The sequence below is a fragment of the Lipotes vexillifer genome, unplaced genomic scaffold, assembly GCF_000442215.2.
Source record: "Lipotes vexillifer unplaced genomic scaffold, Lipotes_vexillifer_v1.1 scaffold537, whole genome shotgun sequence".
NCBI classification, from domain to species: domain Eukaryota; kingdom Metazoa; phylum Chordata; class Mammalia; order Artiodactyla; family Lipotidae; genus Lipotes; species Lipotes vexillifer.
The window spans coordinates 560,858-585,933 of record NW_006776635.1 but is presented as its reverse complement, the minus strand read 5'-3'; the positions used below and the strand labels follow the sequence as shown (position 1 = coordinate 585,933).

General features: G+C 35.3%; 1 protein-coding gene across 2 annotated transcripts in view; it reads right to left on the bottom strand.

The window, feature by feature from the left end:
• LAMA2 (laminin subunit alpha 2) overlaps positions 1 to 25,076 on the bottom strand; it is a 628,216-nt gene that overhangs the window by 65,830 nt on the left and 537,310 nt on the right. For both annotated transcript variants that reach the window (XM_007450523.1, XM_007450524.1), the window contains exons 41-45: positions 20,452 to 20,554; positions 11,180 to 11,296; positions 9,536 to 9,718; positions 7,921 to 7,926; positions 4,739 to 4,893 (exon numbers count right to left, since the gene is read on the bottom strand). In XM_007450523.1, the coding sequence (XP_007450585.1) occupies positions 4,739 to 4,893; positions 7,921 to 7,926; positions 9,536 to 9,718; positions 11,180 to 11,296; positions 20,452 to 20,554 (564 nt within the window). The remainder of the gene's footprint in view (positions 1 to 4,738; positions 4,894 to 7,920; positions 7,927 to 9,535; positions 9,719 to 11,179; positions 11,297 to 20,451; positions 20,555 to 25,076) is intronic.

The following is a 25,076-nucleotide window of genomic DNA, read 5'->3' as shown; positions in this document are numbered from 1 at the left end:
TAAAAAAAAAAAAAAAAAAAAAAAAAAAAAAAAAAAATCAAACTACCTTAATAAAATTTATTTATTTATTTTTAACAGGAAAAAAAAAATGACTTGCAGAGAAACAGAACCGGGAAAGGTATAACTAATTTTTGTTATTTGTGATTAAACTAGCCATCATATGTTATTTTGGTTATTTCTTTTGTTATTACAAATGACTCGTATGTGTTATAAAGAACACAATGTAGTAATACTCCTCGGTTACTGTTTAGAGAAGTGACTGAATATGGGTGGAATGCATGACTGATCAGGATGTTTCTGCCCTTGCTTGGGTATACCTGGTAAAAATGGTAGGGGATTACATGACTGGAGTGTTGAAAGCAGGGTTCTCAAAGCGTTGTAGACAGAGCACCAGTACTGAAGCCTAATTCAACTGATGAGACTCCACTGGAGGACTGAAAGTCTGAGTAGCCATTTTAGAACTAAGGGTGTTTAACAGCTCTAGGAGTTAAAATTACTCTGCCTTATGGCATACTTTACATATCAAAAATATATGGATCTCTGAACAACATGGCATTGTTATACCCAATACGCCAGGAATTAATCTTGTAAAGTAACCTATTGCTCAACTCTTACACATTTTTATAAAAACCCTCTGGATTTTCTGTTCTCTGGCTTACAGTTTTGAATATATCCTCAGTATCTGAAATATTCAGGCAGCCCAAACTATCCGTGACCAGTCAATAGCTACTAAATCTCTCTGTTTAAATACCTTGTGTTTCGTTTTCCAATTATATTATTTTATATACCTTAAGACAAGTAAATCAAAGGACAATATTTATAAATTTCTCTAGAAGAAATCTCTGACATATATCCCTCTCATAAGAGGGGAGAGATTTCTGAAATACAAACATCCTCTTAAGATATTTGTTGCTATCAATTATTGTTATTTCTTTTTCGTGTGTGAATTTTTGAATTTTATTTTACTTTTTTATACAGCAGGTTCTTATTAGTTATCCATTATATACATATTAGTGTATATATGTCAATACCAATCTCCCAATTCATCACACCACCCCCCCCCCGCCACTAACTATTGTTATTTCTAATGTGAACCCTTAGTAAGACTTCTAAACAAAAATCACTAAGAAGTAGGTCTCTCTGAGGCATTTCTCATACAACATTATTTACCAATTCGTAATCATGAACTCAAACATTACTGAGGATCTCATTATTATATCTATTGAATTTTCACTGCATTTTTTCATCCAGTTAACTAGGTCATTCATTTAAAAAGAGTATCAGCCACTCAATTTCAGAGTCAACAAACAAGGGGAAATCTACTTTAAAATAAATGTCTTTAATTTCTTGGTCATATTGAATATGTGTTAGGGCCACATCCAGACACTCATGCCAGATTACAAATATATTTCTAAAATTGGGCAAATGTAATCTTCAATTAGTACAAAACCCACTTGAAAAAAACGTTGGCTGCTTTACAAATTTATAACATCTTACAAAAAACAAAGCACTTTGTTGTAACTTCCATTTCCAAAGGTAGTTACAGATTTCCTTAAAAGGCATGGACAATGATTGTTTTTTTCAAGCATGACTTTTATACCTTTCTTTCATTTTGTATTTTGAGACAGGTTTTATATATTTACACGCCAGAATTTTATCTTTCTTTCCAGGGGGGTGGGGGTGGGAAGAGGAAGCATTTATAACTGATGAATGTATAGGCATATATTTAGATTTCTTTACAATGAAGAAATAATGAAAATGTACAGGTTTCCCTGCTTGGTAACTAAGTCAGAAAATGTGGCTTAAGTGTGGGATTCACAAGAGAACAGTTACTATTACTGCTTCTTCAAACTTAACACGGCAAAATACAGGAGGGATCCATCAATCTCTTTCTTTCTCTTACCACTGCCACTGCTACAGTTGGGTCTCTTATTAAATTTGCTTCCTTCTTTCTAGTTTCTCTCATCTATCCCACAAACCACTTCTGGATTCATATTCAAAAAGCACTGTTCTGATTATATTGCATTTCATGTTCAAGAACTTCCAGCTTCTCCTCACCAATGAGGTTTATCTCAGGTACAGTTGTGGCTAAAAGAAACTGTTTAACTTACCATTCAACTTACCTGAGAAAACCTGGCCTCCATTGAATTTTCTAGTTTAATGTTCACTCTAACAATAGTCTTGGCGAATCAGACTGTTCTGTCATGAAATGACCCTGAAACCACCTTTTCTCGCTGCCTTGGCTGAAGTCATTCCCTCTCCTCAGAATGTTCTCCTTCACCTTCTCATCCCATGTCCAGCACTATCCCATTTCAGAGTCTGGCTCAAATCCTTCCCTTCAGGAAATCTTCCCGCCCCGACTGGAGGTGATCCTTCCTTTCAGAAACTTAATAGCACTTCCCAGCGCTCATTGGATGTAGCACAACATTCTGCATTATCTTAGAGTTATTTGTGTACATATCTTATTTCTTCTATGGCGTTGTAAACTGTTCGAGTGGACGAACATGCCTCACAGCATGTAACCTGGTGCATAGGAGATGCTTTTTCTGCATTGGCTAAATCTTAAATAAAAATCCAAACCTTGGAGTAACATCTGATTTCTTTTCACCTTGTGCTTCACATATACAACGCTCAGCTGTCATCCTTACTGCCTGCAAGGTTTTCATATTGTAGTTCAACGTATGTCTTCTCAACCCTATCTGCTTCTTTTACTCTGAGTTTATGTACTTCATCTTCACTAATCTTTCTGTCATTTTCTAGGTTTCTCTTCAATTAGTCATGAATTCCTTTTCAAGGTTCACCCTGAACTTATTGTCTTAACCTGGTTTAAAGATATCAGGTATGTATAAGGAGGGAGAAGAATATACTGTCACTTGGGCATCATATTCTTGGCCACTTACTAAAAAAATAAGTTTATGGATTAAGAAAGGTTATTTCTGGTCATTTTAGCTTCACAGTTGTTTAAAAATAGAATTTTTTAGAACTACCATATGATCCAGCAATTCCACTCCTGGGTATATATCCGAAGAAAATGAAAACATAATTTGAAAAGATACATGCACCCCAGTGTTCAGAGCAGCATTATTTACAATAGCCAAGATTTGGAAGCAACCTATGTGTAAAGAAGATGTGGTATATATATTCAATGGATTATAACTCAGCCATAAAAACAAATGAAATTCTGCCATTTGCAACAATGTGGATGGACCTAGAGAATATTATACTTACTGAAATCAGACAGAAAAAGACAAATACTCCATGTTATCACTTATATGTGGAACCTAAAAACTAAAACAAATGAATGTATATAACAGAAACAGACTCACAGATATAAAAAACAAACTAATGGTTACCAGTGGGGAAAAGAAAGGGGAAGGGGCAAGACACGGGTATGAGATTAAGAGATATAAACTACTATGCATAAAATAAATAAGCTACAAGGATATATTATACAGCCCAGGGAAATATAGCCATTATTTGTAATAACTTTAAATGGAGTATAGTCTATAAAAATATTGAATCACAATGTTGTACACCTGAAACTAATACTGCCAATCAACTATATGTCAATAAAAATAAAGAAATAATTAAATAAATTTTAAAAATGGAATTTTTAAAATTGAAGAGTACAGTTGCTTTACAATGTTTGTTAGCTTCTGATGTACAGCAAAGTGATTCAGTTATACATGTGTATATATATATATATATATATATATATATACATATATATACACATATATATATTCTTTTTCAGATCCTTTTCCATAATAGATTATTACAAGATATTGAATATCGTTCCCTGTGCTATACAGTAGGATCCTGTTGTTTATCTATAATACATAAAATCATGTATATCTGTTAATTCCAAGCTCCTAATTTATCCCCCCCTTTCCCCTTTGGTAACCATTAAGTTTGTTTTCTATGTTTGTGAGTCTGTTTCTGTTTTGTAAATAAGTTCATTTGTATCAAAAAATGGAATTTTTGAGATGGAAGGCTTGGGTATCTAAAAAGATTTCAGTTTAAGCCTGATAACATGAAAACTGTTTTTTTTTTTTCATTCTATTTCTATAAAGATCATAAGATGACTTCACAAGGCTAAAGTTTCATATTGGCATTTACAGTTCTGTCCTGGTTCATGAAGATGCTACCTTCTAGAAAGTTTTGCCTCTATCCTTATAGTCTTCTAACTGGGTTAATAAAGAGAAAAATTTTGAGACAAGTGAAGTATTTCCTATTCTTGCTCCAAAAAATTGTACAAATTGTAAGCAAAATAATTTTTGGTTGCTTGTACTCAGACAAAAGAATATATAGAAAATAATAGTTCCTCTATGCTATTATTCCTTATAACCTTGTCCGTTCATTCCTTCTATAGCCGCACTGGTTGGCCTGTTTTGCTTTCATTAAGAGCAAGGCACTCTCATCCATGCCTTTTTAGTACACAAAAACCAGGCTTTCATTCTTACAGTTTGTATTAACTCTATTCAAACAATAATAAAATATATCAGAACTTTCATTTCTAAAACAGTAAGTAGTGATCATTCTTCTCAAGAAATGTCTTTTGAAATTTATGGGAAAAATATCTAATCTTCCATTCCCCACCTCACCTGCAAATAGCTTCAAATTAAAGGAAAAGAACCAGAGATCATTCAACAGGATACACTGAAGGAAGGTATTCCTTCCGGGAATAACACCAAAAATTACAATCATTTACTGATAACTGAAAGCAGAACGAGCTTACAGAATTGGCCTGCTTCCGGGCTTGGTTTATCAGTTCTTTTATCTCAGAGATGTTTTTCTTCAGGTTATCCTCAAGTTCCTTGATGGGTTTGAGTTTATCTATCAGTCGATCAGCTTCTTGTTCTAGATTTTTTACAGTGGCATCTGCATCTGCAACTGCATAGAACAAGATTAGCGCATACCATGCACTCACACGCATCCACACACACAGACACAGACACGCATGCACATGCATGCACACACAGACACACATACACAGAAATGAAAATAGCAGTATGCTTAAGTAAATAATGGAAAAGATTTCATCTCATCCACACGACAAAAGCAAGGCCATGACAGTTGAAGCAGATTGTGATGGCAAATGGAAATATTTTAGTTGGGACTCAAGCAGACCAGAGGAGGAGATGTTAGAAAAAGAAGGCCAACACTCTGGTTTTGTGATTAAGGTGAAAATTTGCATTGAAGATTGAGAATATGATGAACTTAATTCAATGCTTAATTTCTAGCTTCAGCCCCAAAGCTAACCTTTATAGCATAGAACTTTAGTCATAGAATCAAGGAACTGGAGAAGCATCTTTAAAATGTCACCTAGTCTGTCCAAGCCAGAACTGTTTTTAAATCAGGGTTCTCACACAAAATTGGTTTTCCTTCTTTTTCTGTCTTTCTTTGTACATCTTAACGAGAAAAGCTATAAAAATGTCTTCTGAAAAACATCTCAATGTTGAACAATCCTTCGACTGAAGGCCTATATTATACTTTAATTAAATCTTTCATGCTGCAGTTCATTTTCATTTTGAAGAATAGTTGATTCTCCTGCTCTTTACATTAGGTTGAACCACATTAAACTGTCACTTTTGTAGTTAAAATTTAAAGGAGGTTGAATACTGACAATTTTAAAAGGGGTTTAACCCTAAAATAATTGAAGGTTATCACTGATCCTTAGACTTCCAGCTTGTGCTTTTCATAGGAGGGCAAATGACACATGGAAAATCAATTATTCTGTCCCTAGGATGCTGGCAGTCTTATCCAAACCATGTCATTAATTATCTGATCAAGTGTGTATTGTTCTGTTTTCTGTCATTGCGACCCTGATGAAAAAGAGAAACTGCTTAAGGTCCAAGGCTTTTGGCCCCGATGAACTATGAACAATCTGGGAATTAATCCTTAGGAATGAATCAGATGTGCTAGAAAAGAAGTAAGTTATTTTAAAACTCGGTTTTGAAGTAAGTATTTTGAACTCATGCTCATAAATATGAGTTATAGTGTTAGTGATGTTTAAAAAGAACTTGGTCTATTATTTTATTTTATTTTATTTTTATAAATTTATTTATTTTATTGATTTATTTTTGGCTGCATTGGGTCTTCATTGCTGGACGCAGGCTTTCTCTAGTCGCAGCAAGCAGGAGCTACTCTTCATTGCAGTGTGCCAGCTTCTCATTGCGGTGGATTCTCCTGCTGCAGAGCACGGGCTCTAGGTGTGTGGGCTTCAGTAGTTGTAGTGCAGGGGTCTAGTTGCTCCGCAGCATGTGGGATCCTCCTGGACCAGGGCTCGAACCCGTGTCCCCTGCATTGGCAGGCAGATTCTTAACTACTGCGCCACCAGGGAAGGCCCATGGTCTATTATTAACTTCAACTAATAGAGTTGCTAGATCAAGAACTGACTCTTCTGAAATGCAGGTTATTGAGGTCAAAGCTCTTGTTACATAACTGTATAGGTATTCAACATAAAGACAGTTACCCCTCCATTTTTACACTTTAAATAAACCATTTATCCATTTTCTCCCTTCCTTTAATATTCCCCAATATTACTCTGATATTCTAAAAGTTATTCTAGAAGTGAGAAAAAGTGATTTAGATTTAAATTCATAAGAATGAAAAAGGGCTATGCAGGGACTACTTAGACAAGTAATGGATCCTTTTCTTCTAAAGCTCCCAGAAGCTTTTATCAAATGTTTCAGAATGGAACCTGGAGGTTCCCCCCATCCCCTACTTTTTTTTTCCCCTCTATCTTCTGTAGCAGTCGAAGTCATATGGAAATTATCTTCTTGAGGCTTTAAAAACAAATAACCTGTGATATTGAGTCTGATGCTCTCTTGTGCAGTAGTTTTTGAAAACTTCTCACTTTCTTCCATAATTATTTGTGTGGATTTTAAAATCATTGCTGAAGATAGATTTTAATAACAATGTTTTACTAGAGAATTATCTATCTCTTTTAGGCTTTACAATTTATTAGCCTAGAGTTTTGCTAAGTCTTCTCTTACCTGCTACATTTCTTCCCTTATCTTGTTATATCTCCTTCAGAACTTTGCCTATTTGTGCTTTATTTTTCTTTATTAAGCCTGTCAGGCCTCTAAAATTTTTTATCTTTATATTCCTAAAGATATACCACTTGAATTTATCACATCTATTATTTTCTGTTTTCGAATTCATTAACTCTTTTTTATCTTCTTTCTTTTACTTAATTTTATTTTGTCTGACTTGTAGAGTTGATTGCCTAAATTGTTTATTTCAATGCTTTTTAGTAACGTCATTGCATTCATTTTCCACTGAGGACCGCCTTCATCATATTTCTCAGGTTTTGATATGCTGGATTTTATTATTACTATTTTCTATTTTTCAGTTTTATTTTTGACTTGGAATTTAAACTATGAAATTGTTTAAGGCAGAATATTTTTATATCTCAGTGATTGCTCACTTGTTAAGATCTGATTTTATTAATTTTGTTTTATGCATCTCCAAATATAATGCTCTTGAAGTTGAGAATAATTACTTGTAAGGGGAGGAGTGAGCTTCAGCGGGGGACAGCAACAACAGCAATGCAGATTTTAATCTATTTTAATCCTGCTAGAAGGAAGTCATTTGGACTTCAGTGGCCGCATATATGTTATCAGAAGCATCATAATTTAGTTGAATCTGTGGGAGAATTCAATTCTCTACTTTTATATGGATAACAGATATGTCACTAACTTTTCAAACACACAACTAAAATATTTATGTCAAATATATTCACATACTAACTTTTTGTAAGGGAAGATTCAGCATTAATACTGTGACACTGGAAAGAAAAGCTATCCAATGTTTAAAGCAATACTAAAACATGGAAACATGCAAAGCTGAAGCTTTTTGCAATAGGCAACCAAGCATAAAAATTACTAAAAGGTATGCAAGTAAACATATACATACTGATTTCTTCAGGTAATTTCATATGGAAGTAAAACAGAAAAATAGAAAATTCATGAGAAAATATTTTTAATAGGTATTATAAAGTAGTGATTATCAAAAAAATAGAACTTTTCACAACAGGTGCTAATTACAAATTCACCCCATTTTAAGTCAAACTAGCGCCATCAAGTAAAAGTCCACAAAAACATGGCATTTAGCAGCCACTGTTCATATTAAAGGGAACTTTATTATAATGTTCTAATAAGACAGAAACAGACCCAGTTTAATTAGTGTTTATAGATATTAACTATTTCTTTTGATAGACGATAGAATCATAAAAGTGAGATAAATATTATAAAAAGGCCACTCTCAGCTGAGAATCAATCTGAAAATGAATGAAATGATACCTTAACTTAAAGCATAAAAGAGAGAGTGACATTTACTTTAAAACTTATTTTCATTCATTTCTTGGGGGGAAATGTTGTGATTTGGCATGACTCTGAACCAGTTATTCAGATGGTATCTTTGAACTACAGGGGTAAGCTAACTCTGCGCTTACATAAGAAATAAATTTAAAACTATATATCTCTTCTTTTTCTTCCCTGAAGAAGTGAGGAGTGAAATCCTTCTCCCTAGCTCTGAAGTGCATGTCGGCTGTGTTTGCACTCTTCCTTGCTCAGGAAGGAGTCATGCTAGTTGTATCTATTCTTTCATGGCATCATTAGCCTTTGATCTGAGGCAAAGGTGCTGAAGAATCAGGCTCCACTCCCCCGTCGAACAGCATCTGGATTATACAGTGTATAACGTCAAAAACTGTGTTTTTGTTATTACACTCAACAAATGTTTTAATTCCCAATAAATACATTGGTGCTATATAAAGCGGGCTAATCTCTTGAGACTGACAAGTACAAAGAATCAAGCATCTCCTTTGGTGAAATCACATACTAAAGTAACATTTTATTACTTGAAAGAATAAAAAATATTAGAAATCATAATGTTTATTGAGTATAATTAATAAATTATTATATTTAGTTCTTGCACATTTTCTTGTAAATCCTTGTTAACTCAATATAGTTTAATGCAATATACAAAAGATGTAAAGAAATATTCTTCTTGATAAACTAGATAAAAATTTTAATTTCCTGATAATGTTAACTAACCAGAATCTAAGTAATAAAATATTAATATTTTCCAATTTGAATGCATTTCAAGTTGATCCCATTTAATATCCTGTTCTAACAGGACTGCTAATAAGACTGCTCCTTGACCTCTAGGTTCTATGGAATTTCACCAACTCCGAGGATATAATTTCCCAAGTATAACTGTATTTTCAATTACACTAAAGGATTTAAAAATATTTGGCATCGCTATACCAAATATCATGTAGATTTGAGAATTCCTAATTTCCTCTCAATTGGACGAAATTTGAATAAGATAAGCTCTAGTGCAGAGCTGGGAGTCTTGGATTCTGTTTCTGGAGCTGCACGCACTCAATTCCTGAGCCCCGTCTATGAAGGGAGGAGGGCAGACTACACCACTACGAGGGTCCCTTCCTGCTCTAACAGTTATGAGTCTAGGATACTTTTATAGTGTGAAGAAATAAATGACATAATCAAAGTGAAAAAGCACATCTTACTGTTCTTTGCAGGATCTTTTACCACGGCATTTGTTTTGGCTACGCTGTCTGCCAGTTGATTGTAATTTTTCTTCAGGCCATCAAGATTCTGGTGGAGATCTTTAATCTGTGCCAGTACATCTTTAGCTGTGTCGTTGGCTTGTCTTGCTTTGTCCTTAACAGCTTGCAGTTTAGCGGCTGTGTCTGTCAGATGAAGACGGTATGAGAAACAAAGGGTCTGGAGTTAGTGGCTTAATCCATGCTTGTCAAAGCGAGGCTGTGGCTGGCTGACCTCAGGGACACAGGCACAGAGGGAAAGGCTGAACTTTGTCTCATTCAGTCATAGCAAATGAAGTATATTTTTAGCTAAACTGAATTTTCTCAGGGACCTTTGCTATGCATACCTGATCAGCTCTTAAAATAGCAACGTGATTGTTCTAAATGTTCATTGTGTAAAGGTACATTGTGATTTGCTGCTGAACATGTTAAAGAGAGTTTATCCACATGAATCAAACAGCTTCAGCAAAAGTAGGTTTAAGATTTAATCTGCATTTCTGAGGCGGGGGGTGGGGGGGAGGGAATGAATGTGTTTCAATTTTAATATAAAGAGACTTTTTCAGATATATTAGACCCTGTGTTTGTGTATTTATATTTGTTTTCAGCATTGGAAATTTTCTATGTACATCTTTACTACTGAAGAGGTGACATGAAAATCGGGAAAGTTACTTAGGATTTTTAAAGTTAAAAAAGTAAAAATCATTAAGGTTTTAATATTTCCTGTTTTCTATAGATGTATGTGTTTCCTTCACCATAATTTGTATAAAAAACATATATATGTGCCTAGTAGTATGTTGTAGATTAGTGGTTAAGACCACAGCCTCTGAAGTTAAACTGCGAGGTTCAAATCATATACGCCTCTTTTAACAAAGGCCCTTAGTATCCCTAAGTTTGTCCCCTATAAACTGGAGATAACAATGCTACTTACCTTGTAGGATTAGTATGAGGATTACATACACTTAACATAAGCATATTGAATAAGCACTCAAAAAATGTTAGTAACCCTTGTTATTGTTATATCATGCTACTAAAATATAAAAATAGTATCCCAAAAAGAATAGTGCTTTCAGGAACTAATATGAAACATTAACTCCAAGTACGTGTAATAGGTAGAAAGATATTACAGACATGGTTCAATTCTTAATGTCTTAATGTTTTTGAAAGCTAAAACATTTAAGTAACAGAACTTTGCCAATAAAGATATGCTGAAAGGCAGTTGGCTCTACCTATTACGGTAGGTACTGTAATAAGCTGCAATTGTGTACATCAACATTGTAGAGAATAGTGTCTGTACGATTTTATTTTTCCCACCAATATAAGATTTCCTGGGCCGAAACATGGAAGGACAATACAATAATAAGATGTCTGTATTTTCCTTTTTGTAATTTATTCCAACGAATGTCAGCTAGGGTAACAAATGATAAATATCACAGTGTAAAGTACGGTTTAGTTTCTCATTCTCACAAAGAAGAATTTGTAAGTAAGAAAACTGTTATCGAATAGCCTGACAATGGTACAAATGTAGTGTTAGGAAAAAAAGGCAGAAGTTAGAACATTCTTTAAGAGTTCATATCCACCCGCACGATTTGCAGTGTCCTGAATCCTTACCATTGGGAATGGCTGATAACTTTTCCAAAGTGTCATTCAGAGCTCTCAGGAGATCCCTGTTTCTGACATTGGCATTGTCTAATCTGGTTGTCAAGCCATTCAGATGTTCATCATTTTCTGTGAACAGAAAACAAAAAAGGATGAAATAATTTTAATCATCTCTGACCTGATACGTGGATATAAAATTTCAGGTTATTTTAATAAAAATTTAGTTAAAAGCAAGAAATCGATTTACTTTATTGGCATCTGTCCATAAATATATTTCAGACCAGAATGTAAAATATGTGTTTAAATATCCATTTGACACTTCAGCATGTTCAACAATTACATTTTCTTCTTGGTATCTGATCTTTATTTGACTTAATTTGATGGTTTTCTATGGAGAAAAAACTTTGACAGATTTGGTCTTTTATTGCATTTATAATGATGCGCTCTTGACATCACTCCCATTATGTCATTATTTTAAAAATTTTATCACCAAAATGAATCACTGAATTAGCTTTTAAAAATCTCAGATAGATATGATTGTTAAGCAGAATCTCCCAACTTTACTAAACATCACTTATTAACATTTATTTGAAAAAAACAAAAATCAAAAGAATGAATAAATAGCCTCTAGCACATTTCCAATTTTTTATAGAGAAAATAATATTTTACAAATTACTTCAAGTAGGCTTTATATAGGTCTTTTCTTGCTACTTTAGCATGCTTACTTTAAAATATATTATTTACTATTACTATGTAATATTACTACTGTAAATCTTCCAGCTTCTCTCCACTAATTTTTAACATGTCTGAATTTTAAGTTAGTTTGTAAATAATATTGTATTTTATAGCAGATAAAAACTAGGAATGGAACAAGTAAGGCACTTAATGATGGTGTGAGCGACAGTGTACTAAAACCTTTCATTTTATACCTGGTTGTGCTGGTTAAATCGTTTTCTCTGTGCAAATATTTTTGCTTTTTTATCTAAAACAGTAAAATAAATAAGCCACTTGGACTGGGGAAGACCGTTATTTGCCAACACCGAGACTGTTGTTTTCGTCACTTTCCCGGTACCCAGAGTGGGCAGACCAGGAGAGACTACATCTCACAGAACAGAGCCAGAACAGTCTTGATTTGATAGTGTGTCCACCCTTGTAGAGGCAGTGCATCTGGCTTCTTGCAGGAACCAAACAAGCCACTGGCAGCTTAGGGAACAACGCTTGCCTTTATTGGCCTTCATCTGGCAAGAATAGCAAAGGGAAGAGAATATAGATGGAGGATTCTTAACTGTCAGTGTACTGGGTGTGAAAAAGAGTACTGAACATATTAATTAACGATCCACTCCATTTCATATCAGGGTTTTATAGGCGGACGAATTACACCACTGTTATGCTACAGTAATATAAGTACATAATATTGTTTGAGGCATCTGCTTTTAGGTTCCAAGCCAAAGACCTAACATCACTGAAAAACAAAGCATAAAGTATTCCAGCAAAACATGGCTCTAAAATATCAATATGTCCATTTCAGTCACTAAGATATTATTATTTTCAATTCTAGTCCTTCAAAATATACTTTCCAAGTAATTAGATTTTCTCCTCTGTCAATCACATTTCACTTTTCTTTTAATACTTCTGTTACTTTCACTGCACTAAAGTAAAATCTTTGACTAGGTTATGGAAAGAATACTTTCTGAAATAAAGACAGTCTGATTATGACTGTGATAGCTATATGAATTCCCTGAGAATAAAGGCTGCTCTTCTGATATTAATTTAGAAGTCTTCATCAATTAAGGAAATAGAACGGTACAAATTTCATTTCTTAGTTTCTTGATTGTATTTGACTTTTTAAATAATGAAACATTTAAAATGTTCTGGCAAGCAAGATATACATGTACAGTTGCAAAAATCATTAATTTAAAGGGTATCACTTGGTTTACACTATTTTATGAATTCTGATAGCAAATACTGGCAGAATAATCAGGCCAATTATTCAGAAGAATGACTGAAGAACATTGTTACTGTCGTCCCTCAAGTTTCAAAGCAGTGATTTTGTTCCTCTGCTTTCTGTACTAGAAAGTCAAGATGTGAATATTCTGAGCCTGTTCTGACTTCTTTGTTTCAGCTATTTGACTCTATTTTCTTGTTAATTTATCCTTTCTTACACTCTGGTCATTTTTTTCTGAAGTACTCTTTGGAATTTCTCAAACCAAGTCTAAACACTTTATAGCTTTGTCAGTCTAATTCTTTAGATGAATAGAAGTTGTATGCAGAAAAGAATTACAGATTTTAAAATGGAAAACTTACAAAATATTAGCCATGAAAACCTAGAAAATAAGCACTCCAAGGCTGGCTTTAAATGCAAAGATATATGAGGCAGAGGTATCTATAATCGAAATGTAAGGAAGAACGCATGTGGTCCAGTTAGAATGGTAACATGGCCAAAGAAACAGAATTACTGGTAGTTAAAAAAATATCCAACCCAATTCTTTACTTGTAATTTTTGGAGAAAAGGATCCAAATTATAATCATAGTGCATTTTCCACTCCTTATTTCTTCAGCATTCATACCTATTAGCTGTAGCCAAGTCATTTATCTTCTCTCTAGATATCACACCCAGCTAACCTCAAAGGCTACACACACGCTCCAGCTTTGGCTCTCCCTTTCTCATCCTCTCCTCTCACATCAGAAGACAAGTGTCCAGGAATGGGTTCGTCAGAGACAGAGCTCATAAAGTGAGGGAAAGAAGCAGAACAGCCAGGGTAGACTGTGAACATGCCTGACAATATCATTCCCCTTTGTTGCATAACCATTGACATTGAACCAGGTAGACATATTCAGAATGAAAATCACTAGACAGAGTTGTATGTTACTTCCATTAATAATATGCATTTACTTAGGTTGACCTCATTCCTGGTACTGTCCTAAATATATTAGAGTTTAGTTTACTTGGAACTGCTAACACTGAACTATATGCTATGTAATATCTCAAAATAAAGCTATTACAAGTAAATCAGTTATACAGCAGAAACTAACACAACATTGTAAATCAACTATATTTCAATAAAAATTTAAAAATAAATTAAAAAAGCTATTACAAGTATTTCTTTGATCATTAATAATGCATTCTTTTACAAATTCTAGCCATTAGAGAAAGTAGTGTGGTGCAATGAAATTATTACAGGACTTGGAGCTGGAAGCTGTGGGTTCAAATGTCATTTCTATCCCTTTTTACATGTGTAAAATGAAGATAACTTCCTTCATATGACTGATATGAGAAATTAATTGAAGGATGTATGAGAAAGTACTGGATTTATCATGGGCAGTTACTAAATAGTAACAAATAATTCATGTTGGTTTGATAATTTACATTGGTCTGATAATTGCCCTGGTACGTTTGCCAGTTTTCAATAATATTATTTATGATTTGCTTTCTTCTTTGTTTAAACCGCATCATCCAGAAACTAAAGTTGTTAATTTTTCTATTATACTTTTTTAATATATGTATATAGCTCTCATTTTCAACTAAATATAAGAATGATTTTTATAGATTTTAATGCGAATGTTCTATTTGACCGTTCACACTCATCTAGTTAAGTTCCTCAAATGCAATTTTTTATTTTTTATTAATATGAACAAAGCACAAATAAATACCTTGAGAGAATCCCTCATTCACAAGGGTGAAGTTTGTAGAAATGTTTTTAATTTTGAAGGGATCTAGTTAAATGGAATCTATTGCAAAATTACCATATAGATAACATTTTGCAAGCACAATTTTCATTACCGTGACATTTGTCTTATGAGCTACTGCTTGTACTCAATATCACTTCTGACTTTGCTCCTTTACCAAAAAATGGAGAAATATCCTCTCTTTAAGATTTCTTTGTAAAAAAATTTTACAAGGCTACAAATCTGTTTCATCTTTTGTTCTAGAGGCTCCTTCTGAATTAGAGAACAGGTTAATCTCTGCAGTGCTTCTATCTGCAGTTCCGAAGCAGAGAGTTTGGAATAGGTAAGGGATCTGTTATGAAGTCAGGTGGAAACCTTGATTTTGACCTTTCTGGTAATGAGAGATTCCTGCTACTCTCTTCCATTCACTCATCCTTTATCAAATATTTGTTAGGGCCATGAGTTTTAATGTGTCACCTCTGCACCATGGCAAAAGCCCAGAGTTTTTGTCCAGCAGTGGTTAAAAGCATCAGCTTTGAAGCCTGACTAACTTGTTAAATTGTTGGCTCCACTATATTTATGAAGTTTATTCAATCTGTTAGTATTTCTTTGACTTAAATGATTTTGCTTTAAATATCAAAGGGGGCCAACTGTACTAAATTATATAATATGTGATTGCTCTGTACAATTTATTAATTTTATTACATTATGTTATTTTTTTGTTTTGTTTTGTTTTGTTTGCGGTACGCGGGCCTCTCACTGTTGTGGCCTCTCCCGATGAGGAGCACAGGCTCCGGACGCACAGGCTCAGCGGCCATGCCTCGTGGGCCCAGCCGCTCTGCGGCATGCGGGATCGTCCCGGACTGGGGCACGAACCCGCGTCACCTGCATCGGCAGGCAGACTCTCAACCACTGCGCCACCAGGGAAGCCCCTGCATTATGTTTTTACCTTTGGATATTTTAAGAACATAACAGGTACAATTTCCCTCAAGTTACTTTACTATAATTTTTCATCCACTTATATAGTCCTTTGTCTTCTTAATATTGAGATTTCTAAGAACCTGCCCCTAGGTCAACCCCATGACTGAGTACAGGATCCCAACACCTGTGCAGAAGGAAGAGCAGCTGTGTAAGGAAGAAAGCTGGGTGAAATTCAGAGCCCTATTCTGGTCCCTAGCATTGTTAATTGATTTGATGTGGTTGCTACACCCAGTCTTTCCACTTTGGGGTACACCTAGCCTTCTTTCATGACATTATTCCTACGCTTCCCTTTCCCCGGTTGCTGTCACAAGTTTGCAAAGTGTCCTATCTCTGATTGCCTCTTTTGTCCAGACATGTACCAGTGACTGTGTATGGGAACTTCTAAGATCACTTAATGGAGCCTGCGTTTATAGGAAGGCATATTACCGATAAACTTTGTCCTGATCTAAAAGTGCCAAGTCAGCTCTTGTTCAGCATGGGCACCGTGCTTTCTAGGTCCTCAACAGCTGTTAGCTGCAACTGCACAGGCTCTTCCTCCCCACTACAGGGTTGTAGTAGAAGCCCAAGGAGAGGAGGAAGGGGAATTTGCCTGGTGGCAAGATCTCCAAAGACTTAAGATATCAGGATAGAGGGAGTCCTCTCTTCAGCCAGTGGAATGAGAAATCAAAATGACCAGACATCAAAAACTCCACGTGGCTCCTTTAGGGCAAGCTCTAAAGCCTGACTGTGGGCTTGCAGGCTCGTTTTGTTTTGGCCAGCAAGATATTCTAAAAGAAATGGACTTTAAACAACTTTAAGTAAGACAAGTACTCTCTCTGGTTCTAATAGTTCCTGCCCTTCTATGTTTGGCCACTATTTTGACCCTTTTCTTTTTAACTCCTAAACCAAGCCCAACTCGGTTTTAATTTCTCAATTTCCTCTATTCACAAGGCTAAGGAGAAACAAAAACTCTGTATGAGGGATCAGCAATATCTACAGGAAAAGGTTGCTTTGTTCTTCAGACTACAGAAGGCTAGGGGATCCAGGCTTGGTTTTGTCCATTTAATCCAAAATTATTTTTTGTCAATGGAATGGATTTTGTTTCTTTTTCATATGCCTACCTATGGGAAGGCTGATTCTGGCAAATGGTAGTATGCAAATTCAAAAGGAGTATATATATGTATATTTTTGGCTGTGCCGCACGGCTTCTGGGATATAGTTCCCCGACCAGGGATTGAACCCGCACCCTCGGTGCTGAAAGCATGAAGCCCTAACCACTGGATCACAGGGAATTCCCAAAAAGAGTATATTTTTAATAATATAAAAATGCTTTATTTACTTTTTTGGTGGGGGGCAAGGAATAGCGACTTTATTTGGAAAGCCAGCAGACTGAGAAGACTAGTGTCCCACAATATTTAACTCCTGAGTCATACTTTGGCTTAACATCACTGCAATATTCCTGTTTATTCTCTTTTTTCTAATCTGAGATAATAACATAGATTCTTAACAGGTTAGTAATTGCAAGTGTTATTATATTCATGATCGCAAAACCATTCTGATACACTTGTCTGGACTTAATGACTCAGTGTCTGGAGGATCATAGTACAGAAGAAAAGTATGGATTAATTTGATTAAAGTAAACGTTTGGAATAATTCTGGCACTGTTCTGTATTTTGGACAGCATCATATGTCATACAGTTCACTGACTCCATATTCTTGGGCTTGGAAATAGATCTTTTTATTCCATATGTGTGTCGTCCATTTTACAGAAATGTTATCTATTTGTTCATAAGTAATTAAATAATTTCACTTATTTTGGGCAAAGATGAAAAGTAGGGATAAATTAAGAAGTAAAATAAAGTTGAAAAGTTACTCTATATAAGGTATATAATTATAGAATCTTAGTATTTTCAGACTTCTAATGTACCATCCTCAGCTTCATTCCTTGCCCTGTACACATTCCATGAGAACCTCAAGTAGCCATTTTATTGACAAAAATCTTTTGTCAATCTACAAAGTAGTATTAAATCACCCAGTGGCATTAATTTATCTTCTAACTCTTTCAATCATCAATTTGTACCTAGCCCCATATCCATCAACAAAACAATTTTTATCTCCATGCACATTCAATCAATTCAATGTAGAATGGCTTCAAGTCTCAAATGCACAGAAGGGCAAATTTACTTTTAACAAATGTATATTCAAAAATTAAAAAGCAAAACAAATTGCTCCTGGCAAGTTCAGGTTCCCTCAAGGCAAGGACAGCATAAAAATGGCAGGGAGAAGCTCTAAGTCATTCATGACTAAAGCTCATGAGCTAACTGGATTGTACTGAATCGAACCAAGGAACAACTTAGAAATATGGAGTGTATACTGGCTTCACCACTTTTATTCCTTCTAAGTCCAGGCACCATAGAGAGAGAAATGACTAAATCTCTATTTTTAATAGCTGCTGTAAAGTATTTTGCTCTGTAGGGCCTATTTCAGCAGTTCCTGGTGGTAATATATGGCATTTCCCTGATTAACAGCCATTTTATAACTTGTGTAATTGGCCACAAATCAGGGGAATGTCATAACGTAGCAAGAAAACATTCCTGTCTCCGTCAGAGCCTTGGCTTGGATTTCTGGAGGAATTATTACTTGAGTAGTTTGTGGGTTTTCATTACTTTAAATAATGTACTACCTTTAGTACAAAAAAAGACATTTAAACTAATGAACATTTCTGTCACCTAACCCCTTCTACCATGCCGGTCCTTAGATTTCTTTCTCCCTTGGAAAAAATTCCTTAAAAATTGGATTATCTTTTCATTTTTATAACACCAGTATTTGTGGGGAAATAGAGGCAAGGGCAGGGCTGGAAGTAGGGTGAGGTGACTCAGGCACTCCCCTCAGGTGTGAAATTCAAAGCGGCACCAAAAAACTCAGTGATCAAGGTAAAAATGTTTTAATGCAGTATTTTTTAAAAAATCAAAAAAGATCAATGATGAGCAAATATTAACATTTAAAATAAAAACAGGATCTAACTCTGCACTTGCATGGCTCAACCTCTCTCACCTCAGCCTGATCCCAGCTCCGGGCAAGGACATTGGAGACGAAGGAGTGATGGCAAAGTAATGAGATCAACTCAACTTGCCCAATAGAAAAATAGGGTTGACTCTATAGTTACTGTTCAGGTTGTAATAAGTGCAATCTCCTGCATAGGATTTTATATATATATATAAGGGGTTGTATTTCACCTGTGATACGTAATCCAAAGCATTTACTATCAGAGTGCCATCTATAATGGAGAAAGAACGTGTAATTCCATACCAGCCTCTATTGGAGACTCTTCGTTTAAAGCATGACAAGTATAAATGATGATAAAACCTCTTTTCTTTCTAAGGTTAGTAAAGACCAACACCATTCTTTTATTTAAAAAATATGCTTATTTCCTGATTTGAGATAGTCATTGTGATACTATACACCAGAAATGCAAAGTTAAAAAGAAGACCCTGTGGGGCTTCCCTGGTGGCGCAATGGTTGAGAGTCCGCCTGCCGATGCAGGAGACACGGGTTCGTGCCCCGGTCCGGGAAGATCCCACATGCCGCGGAGCGACTGGGCCCGTGGGCCATGGCCGCTAAGCCTGTGCGTCCGGAGCCTGTGCTCCGCAACGAGAGAGGCCACAGCAGTGAGAGGCCCGCGTACCGAAAAAAAAAAAAAAAAAAAAAAAAAAAAAAAGAAGACCCTGTGACTGTCCTCAAGAAGATGGAAGCCAAGTCCATGGCTGCAGTGATTTGATAAGTCTATGAGAAAGGGATGCACAGAGAAGAGGCAAGTAATTCAGATGGGGTGCTAGGTTTCCCAGAGAAGATGACATCTGAGCTAAATCTTGAAGGTCTGGTAGAAGGCACTTGGATGAAAAAGAAAGAAGGATGGTGAGAGGTTCCAAAGAGAAGAATGAACACTGTGGAATGTGGAGGCTTGAAATGGTAGCATGTTTTCAGAGGACATGAATGTTTCAGTAAGGTTACAGAGCTGGATGCAAGCCAGAAAAGGGTGAGTGAGACTGAGGATAGCAACAGGAGGCAATTAAATGAGAACAGGAGATATTCGAATGAAATAAAAATATAATAGCTTATCTAGAGTGTGGCTGTATTGAATAATACATTTTTAATGCAAAACCCATAATATATCAGGGTAGATATATTATGCACTTTGATCCTTGAATTAGGAATAAAATACCTAAAAGTGTATTTAAAAGGTGAAAACTTTTCGAGATGTGCCCCACTAAATCGAAAGTTTCACAAGGATATTTATACTACATCTGCCTGATTGATTCCTTTGTGATTATGACTTCTAAAGTCAAAAAAAAAAGGTGGGGTTTGGTGCTCTTTAAAATTTATCATACTTTAAAAGTTCCTATACTCTAGATACAGATGAAATGATGCTATAGAAATTAGCTTTAAAAATTATGAAGTATTGCCCAGTGCAAAATGAGGTGTGAAGGCAAAATACTGTAAAACTGATGAGAGAGTTTACTTGCACTAAATCTAGATGGTAAAAACAATCATAAAAATTATGCTGCAACAATTACACTTTTCCAATAATGTGATAAAATATCCTACCAATTACACCTACAATTAAACTTAAAATAATAATAAAAAGTGGTCACACTAACCTTTTACATCATTTGCTAATTTCTTGGCTTCATTAAGAAACCGGAAGCTTTTCTGAAGAGAGCCTTTGGCACCTTCCTGTAATGAACCCTGAGGACCTGTTGCCTGTGGACAGAAAAAGAAGTGTCACATATCTAAAACAAAAGAATTATGGAGTAGAGATATCTAGCAGGCAATTGGTACACAGAGTTTACCTTCAGGAAAGCATTCTGGGCTACATATGCAGAATAATAACTTACCAGCACATATTTGTGATTAAAGTCAGGAGACTGTTTATTGGGAGATGAGAAGAAAGCCTAGAATAGAACCCTTAGGAATCCCAACATTTAAAGGCAGGTACAGAAAGCTGGGCTGGCAAGGTGATTGAGATTCCAGAAAGGACAAAGAGAACCTAGGAAAGCATGATATTATGGAAATCAAGAGATACAGAAGTGGCTCAGAGTATGATGACTGGCTGTGTTGCAAGGGCAAAACTTGTCAGTACTATCAAGTGCTGCCGAATGGTCAAGCAAGTTAAGAACTAAGCACATCCTTGACTTTATCCCTAAGCACATTTCATTCAAGCTGTGGGGTAAGTCGGGGAGCATCTTCTGTCCCCTAGGTGTTGAAATGAGGAAGAACACTGGTCTTTTTTTGAAATGCATCTCAGAGTACTACGGCAAAACAAAATCTTCTAAATGACAATCTCAGCCACAGTCAGAGATGGATTTGTTGAACCTTGGACTGAAAGAGGTGACACAAAGATAATAGAGTGATATGGGAAAACGATCATTTAAATTGAACGTTTAGCTATCCATTTTAATAGTGTTTGCTCTTCAAGAAGCATTACATAGTACATTAATACCAAAAGATAAATCAAATAGGATCTTACCTGTAAATTTTAAATTGGAAGAGTATTTCAGGGTGCAAGATGAGCTAGAGAATGCTAAATAACTTACTGTTGAAGTTATAGATCTGAACTCAGGTTAGCCCAGACATAATACTCTTCGATACATCTCCAGTGCCTTAACAACATTTTTTATCAGTCATATGATTTAAACATTAAACTAGGAGAGATTACAGAACTTGCTACTGTAGTGGCAAAATTTATTTTAAGCTGTTATTCCAACAGTTTTAAATAATCTATTGTTCATAGAACAGATTGATTATATAATACTATGACATCTACAAAGGGACATATAGGAAACATCTACATAAACAAAAAGAGACATTGTGCATTTATATCTAGCACATACAAAAAGAGCTGTCTGACAACAATGACAAATTATTCTCTGGGAAATGGACACCCTCTTCAACTGAGAACACATAAATTCTTAGTCCTGCAGTCTCCTGTGGGAAATTAGGTACAGTGACACCACATAACTGTAATTTATTTTGGAAAAAAAGGAAGAGTGTCAATATAAATGGCACAAATCCAATGTACCTTACTCAAAAAAAATAAGCCTCCATTACCCACTCAGGTTCTATATTTGTTCCAAATTTATATGCCGTTCTTACTCCCTTGGTTATAGGTTTCCTGAATCAAAACAGATTAGAGAAAGGAAATTACAAAGAAAGAAGGATGAAGGTTCTCTAAATAGGCACATGAAAACAGCCGAAGTGACAGCTGACAATCCGTCTGACAATGAGGAAAGAGAAAACCAACAACTAGAGAGAAGAGTTTTTAAATCTCAGAAATCCAAATCGATAAGGATGAAATAGGTTTCAATAGATGCCACTATTATTGTAGTAAAATAACTAATGTTGATAATGATGATCCTGAACCATCAGGATAACACAGGTCATTCACAGTACAAGATGAAACCAGACAAAGCAAGCTTTCCCCATAGCCTTAACGTGTGAATTCCTCTCTACAAGAACATAATCTGGTGAGTATCTAACAACCAACAGTTTACAGCTAATCTTGGATATGCAAAGTGAGGCATGGGAGTAAAGGAGGGAGAGATAGTTGACTTGCTCTCCATAAGAAAATTAAAGAAATGAGGTAAGAGAGAAGAGAAGGGCCAGACAACATGTAAAGAGGCTAAAGTCTGAGCCGTGGAAATTGTGGAGGGATTAGGAACAGCGATGGGCAATATTTATTTTTTTCTACGTTCTTATACTTTTCAGCAGTTTTATTGAGGTATAAAAAAACTTCACATATTTAAAATTTACAATTTGATAAGTTTTGACATTTATACACCCATGAAACTGCCAAACAATCAAGGTAGAGAACATACCCATCATTTCTTTTCAATCCCTCCCTTCCACCCCTCCTTGTCTTCCCCCGTCTCCACACAAACACTGATCTGCTTTCCATCACTATTAGTTTGCATTTTATAGAATTTTATACAAATAGAATCATCCAGTATGTACTCTTCTTTTTGTCAGCTTCTTTCATTCAGTGTAATTATTTTGATGTTTATCCATGTTGATGTGATCCCTTTTTTATTTACATGGATATGCCCCAATCTACTTATTCATTCATCTCTTGATGGACATTTGGATTATTTCCAGCTTTGGCTATTCTAAATAGAGTTGCTATGAACATTTGTGTACACATCTTTGTATGAACATATGCTGATTTCTCTTGGAGTGGAAACCTCTAAGTGGAGTGGCTAGATTATCTGGCAGATGTATGTTTACATGTTTTAGAAACTATCAACATGTTTTCTAAATTATTTGTACTATTTTAAATTCTCACCAGCAGTGTATGAGAGTTACGTTTGCCTACATCCTTGTCACTACTTGATATAGTCAGTCTTTTAAAATTTTAGACATTCTAATAGGTGTGTACATCATTTGGTTTTAATTTGCATTTTCCTTGTGACTAATAATGTTGAGCATCTTTTCCTGTGCTTATTTATTTATTCTTTGGCTAAGCATTCAAATTTTTTGTCCAAGTTTTAACTGGGTTTTTGGTTCTTATTGAGTTTTGAAAGATATTTATGCATAATATGACAAATCCTTCATCAGATATGTAATTTGCAAATATATTCTTCTAGTTTGTACCTTATCTTAATAAATGGTTGGATTTGATTTGTTTTAACATTGTCCATAATTTTTGCATCTATGTTCATGAGGGATATTGGTCTATAATTTTCTCATTTTTTTTGTAATGTCTTTGTCTGGTTTGTATCATAGTAATACTGGCCTCTTAGAATGAGATGGGACATATTTTCTCCTCTTCAGTTCTCTGAAGAATTCATTATTTCTTTCTTAAATATTTGGTAGAATTCACCAGTGAAGTCATTTGGAACTGAATTGTGTGTGTGTGTGTGTGTGTGTGTGTGTGTGTGCGTGCACGTGCACGCATGTGCATGTATGTGAGGGTTTTAAAATACATATTTAATTCCTTAATGAGTATAGGGCTATTCAAGTTATTTATTTATGGATGAGTTTCAGTAGTTTGCAATTTTCAAAGAATTTGCCCATTTCATTTTCTCTTATTTTTCTCATGATTTTCTTTTATTATCCTTTACTGTATGCAGAAGTTGCTGTGATTTCACCTCTTTTATTCCTGATATTGGATATTGGTGGCCTTTCTCAATTTTTCTGATGAGTCTGACTAGATGATTATCAGTTCAATGGTCTTCCATTGGACCTTTGCACCGTCATCCAGCAACACGACTGAATCCTGACTGAAGTCCATCTGCTGATAAACTTCCCTGCTGCCAATTTCTTGTCTTGCATTTATGAGTGTTGCCTACCTCTTGCTTCCAGACCTCGTCTTTCCTGTTTTTCAGGAAGCCAGTGATTTCTTCCTGGATTCTTAGTCAACTACTCCTTGCTCAGATGTAAGGAGATGGGTGGTATATATGGGGGTGTAGGAGATATTGTAGCAACAAGGTAAGGAAAGACAAGGAGACAGGGAATTTTGATGTGTGGATGGGAGAGCAAGTATTTTGGTTGCAAAGGACTGTAGATTTTATGAAGGGCAGTGTTAAGAAGTAAGGCTGTTAGGTAGTTTGGAGTCGGTTTCTGGAAAGTTTGAATGTTAGACTAAGGAAACTGGACAATAAGCAACATGGAGCTGTTAAAAGTTTCTGAGTAGGAATGTATGCTCAGAGCAATAGTCCAGGAGAGGAATTGGGCAGCTGTGTGGGACGAAAAGGAGATATCAGTTGGCTATTGTAATAGTATGAGCCAGAGAAAACAGAGTTGTAACCTTAGGCAAGGGCGTTGGAAATGAGAGGTTTGAGTTCAAGAGATGTGGAGGAATAAGACACGTTTCAATGTTTCAAGAAGCACTTCAAAATATTAAAGTAAAAGAGCTAATGGAGTACAATTGTCAGCTATAAGCAGTGTACTAACAATCCAGGTTTAAAAGACAAGTCTTTCCTATGATAACAGAATGGAAAACACTAACACGTTATGGATGAACAGAACTGTTTCAATTCACTGGAATGTGGAGAGTTCATTTTCCAACATTGCTTAGTAAGTCACTGAAGCACATCAGCAATATCAGGACAGGTGATGAAGCAGCATTTTCCAAGCTAATTATACTTCATGCATATTTATAAGCATCACATCTGAGTTTCTGGGCTCTGTCTACAGCATATGTGAAATATAAATGAGGTTCTTAGACTTGCAAGATATTTTGTTACTTGCTTTTTAGAGATTGTATTTTTATAAATAATAAGTTCTT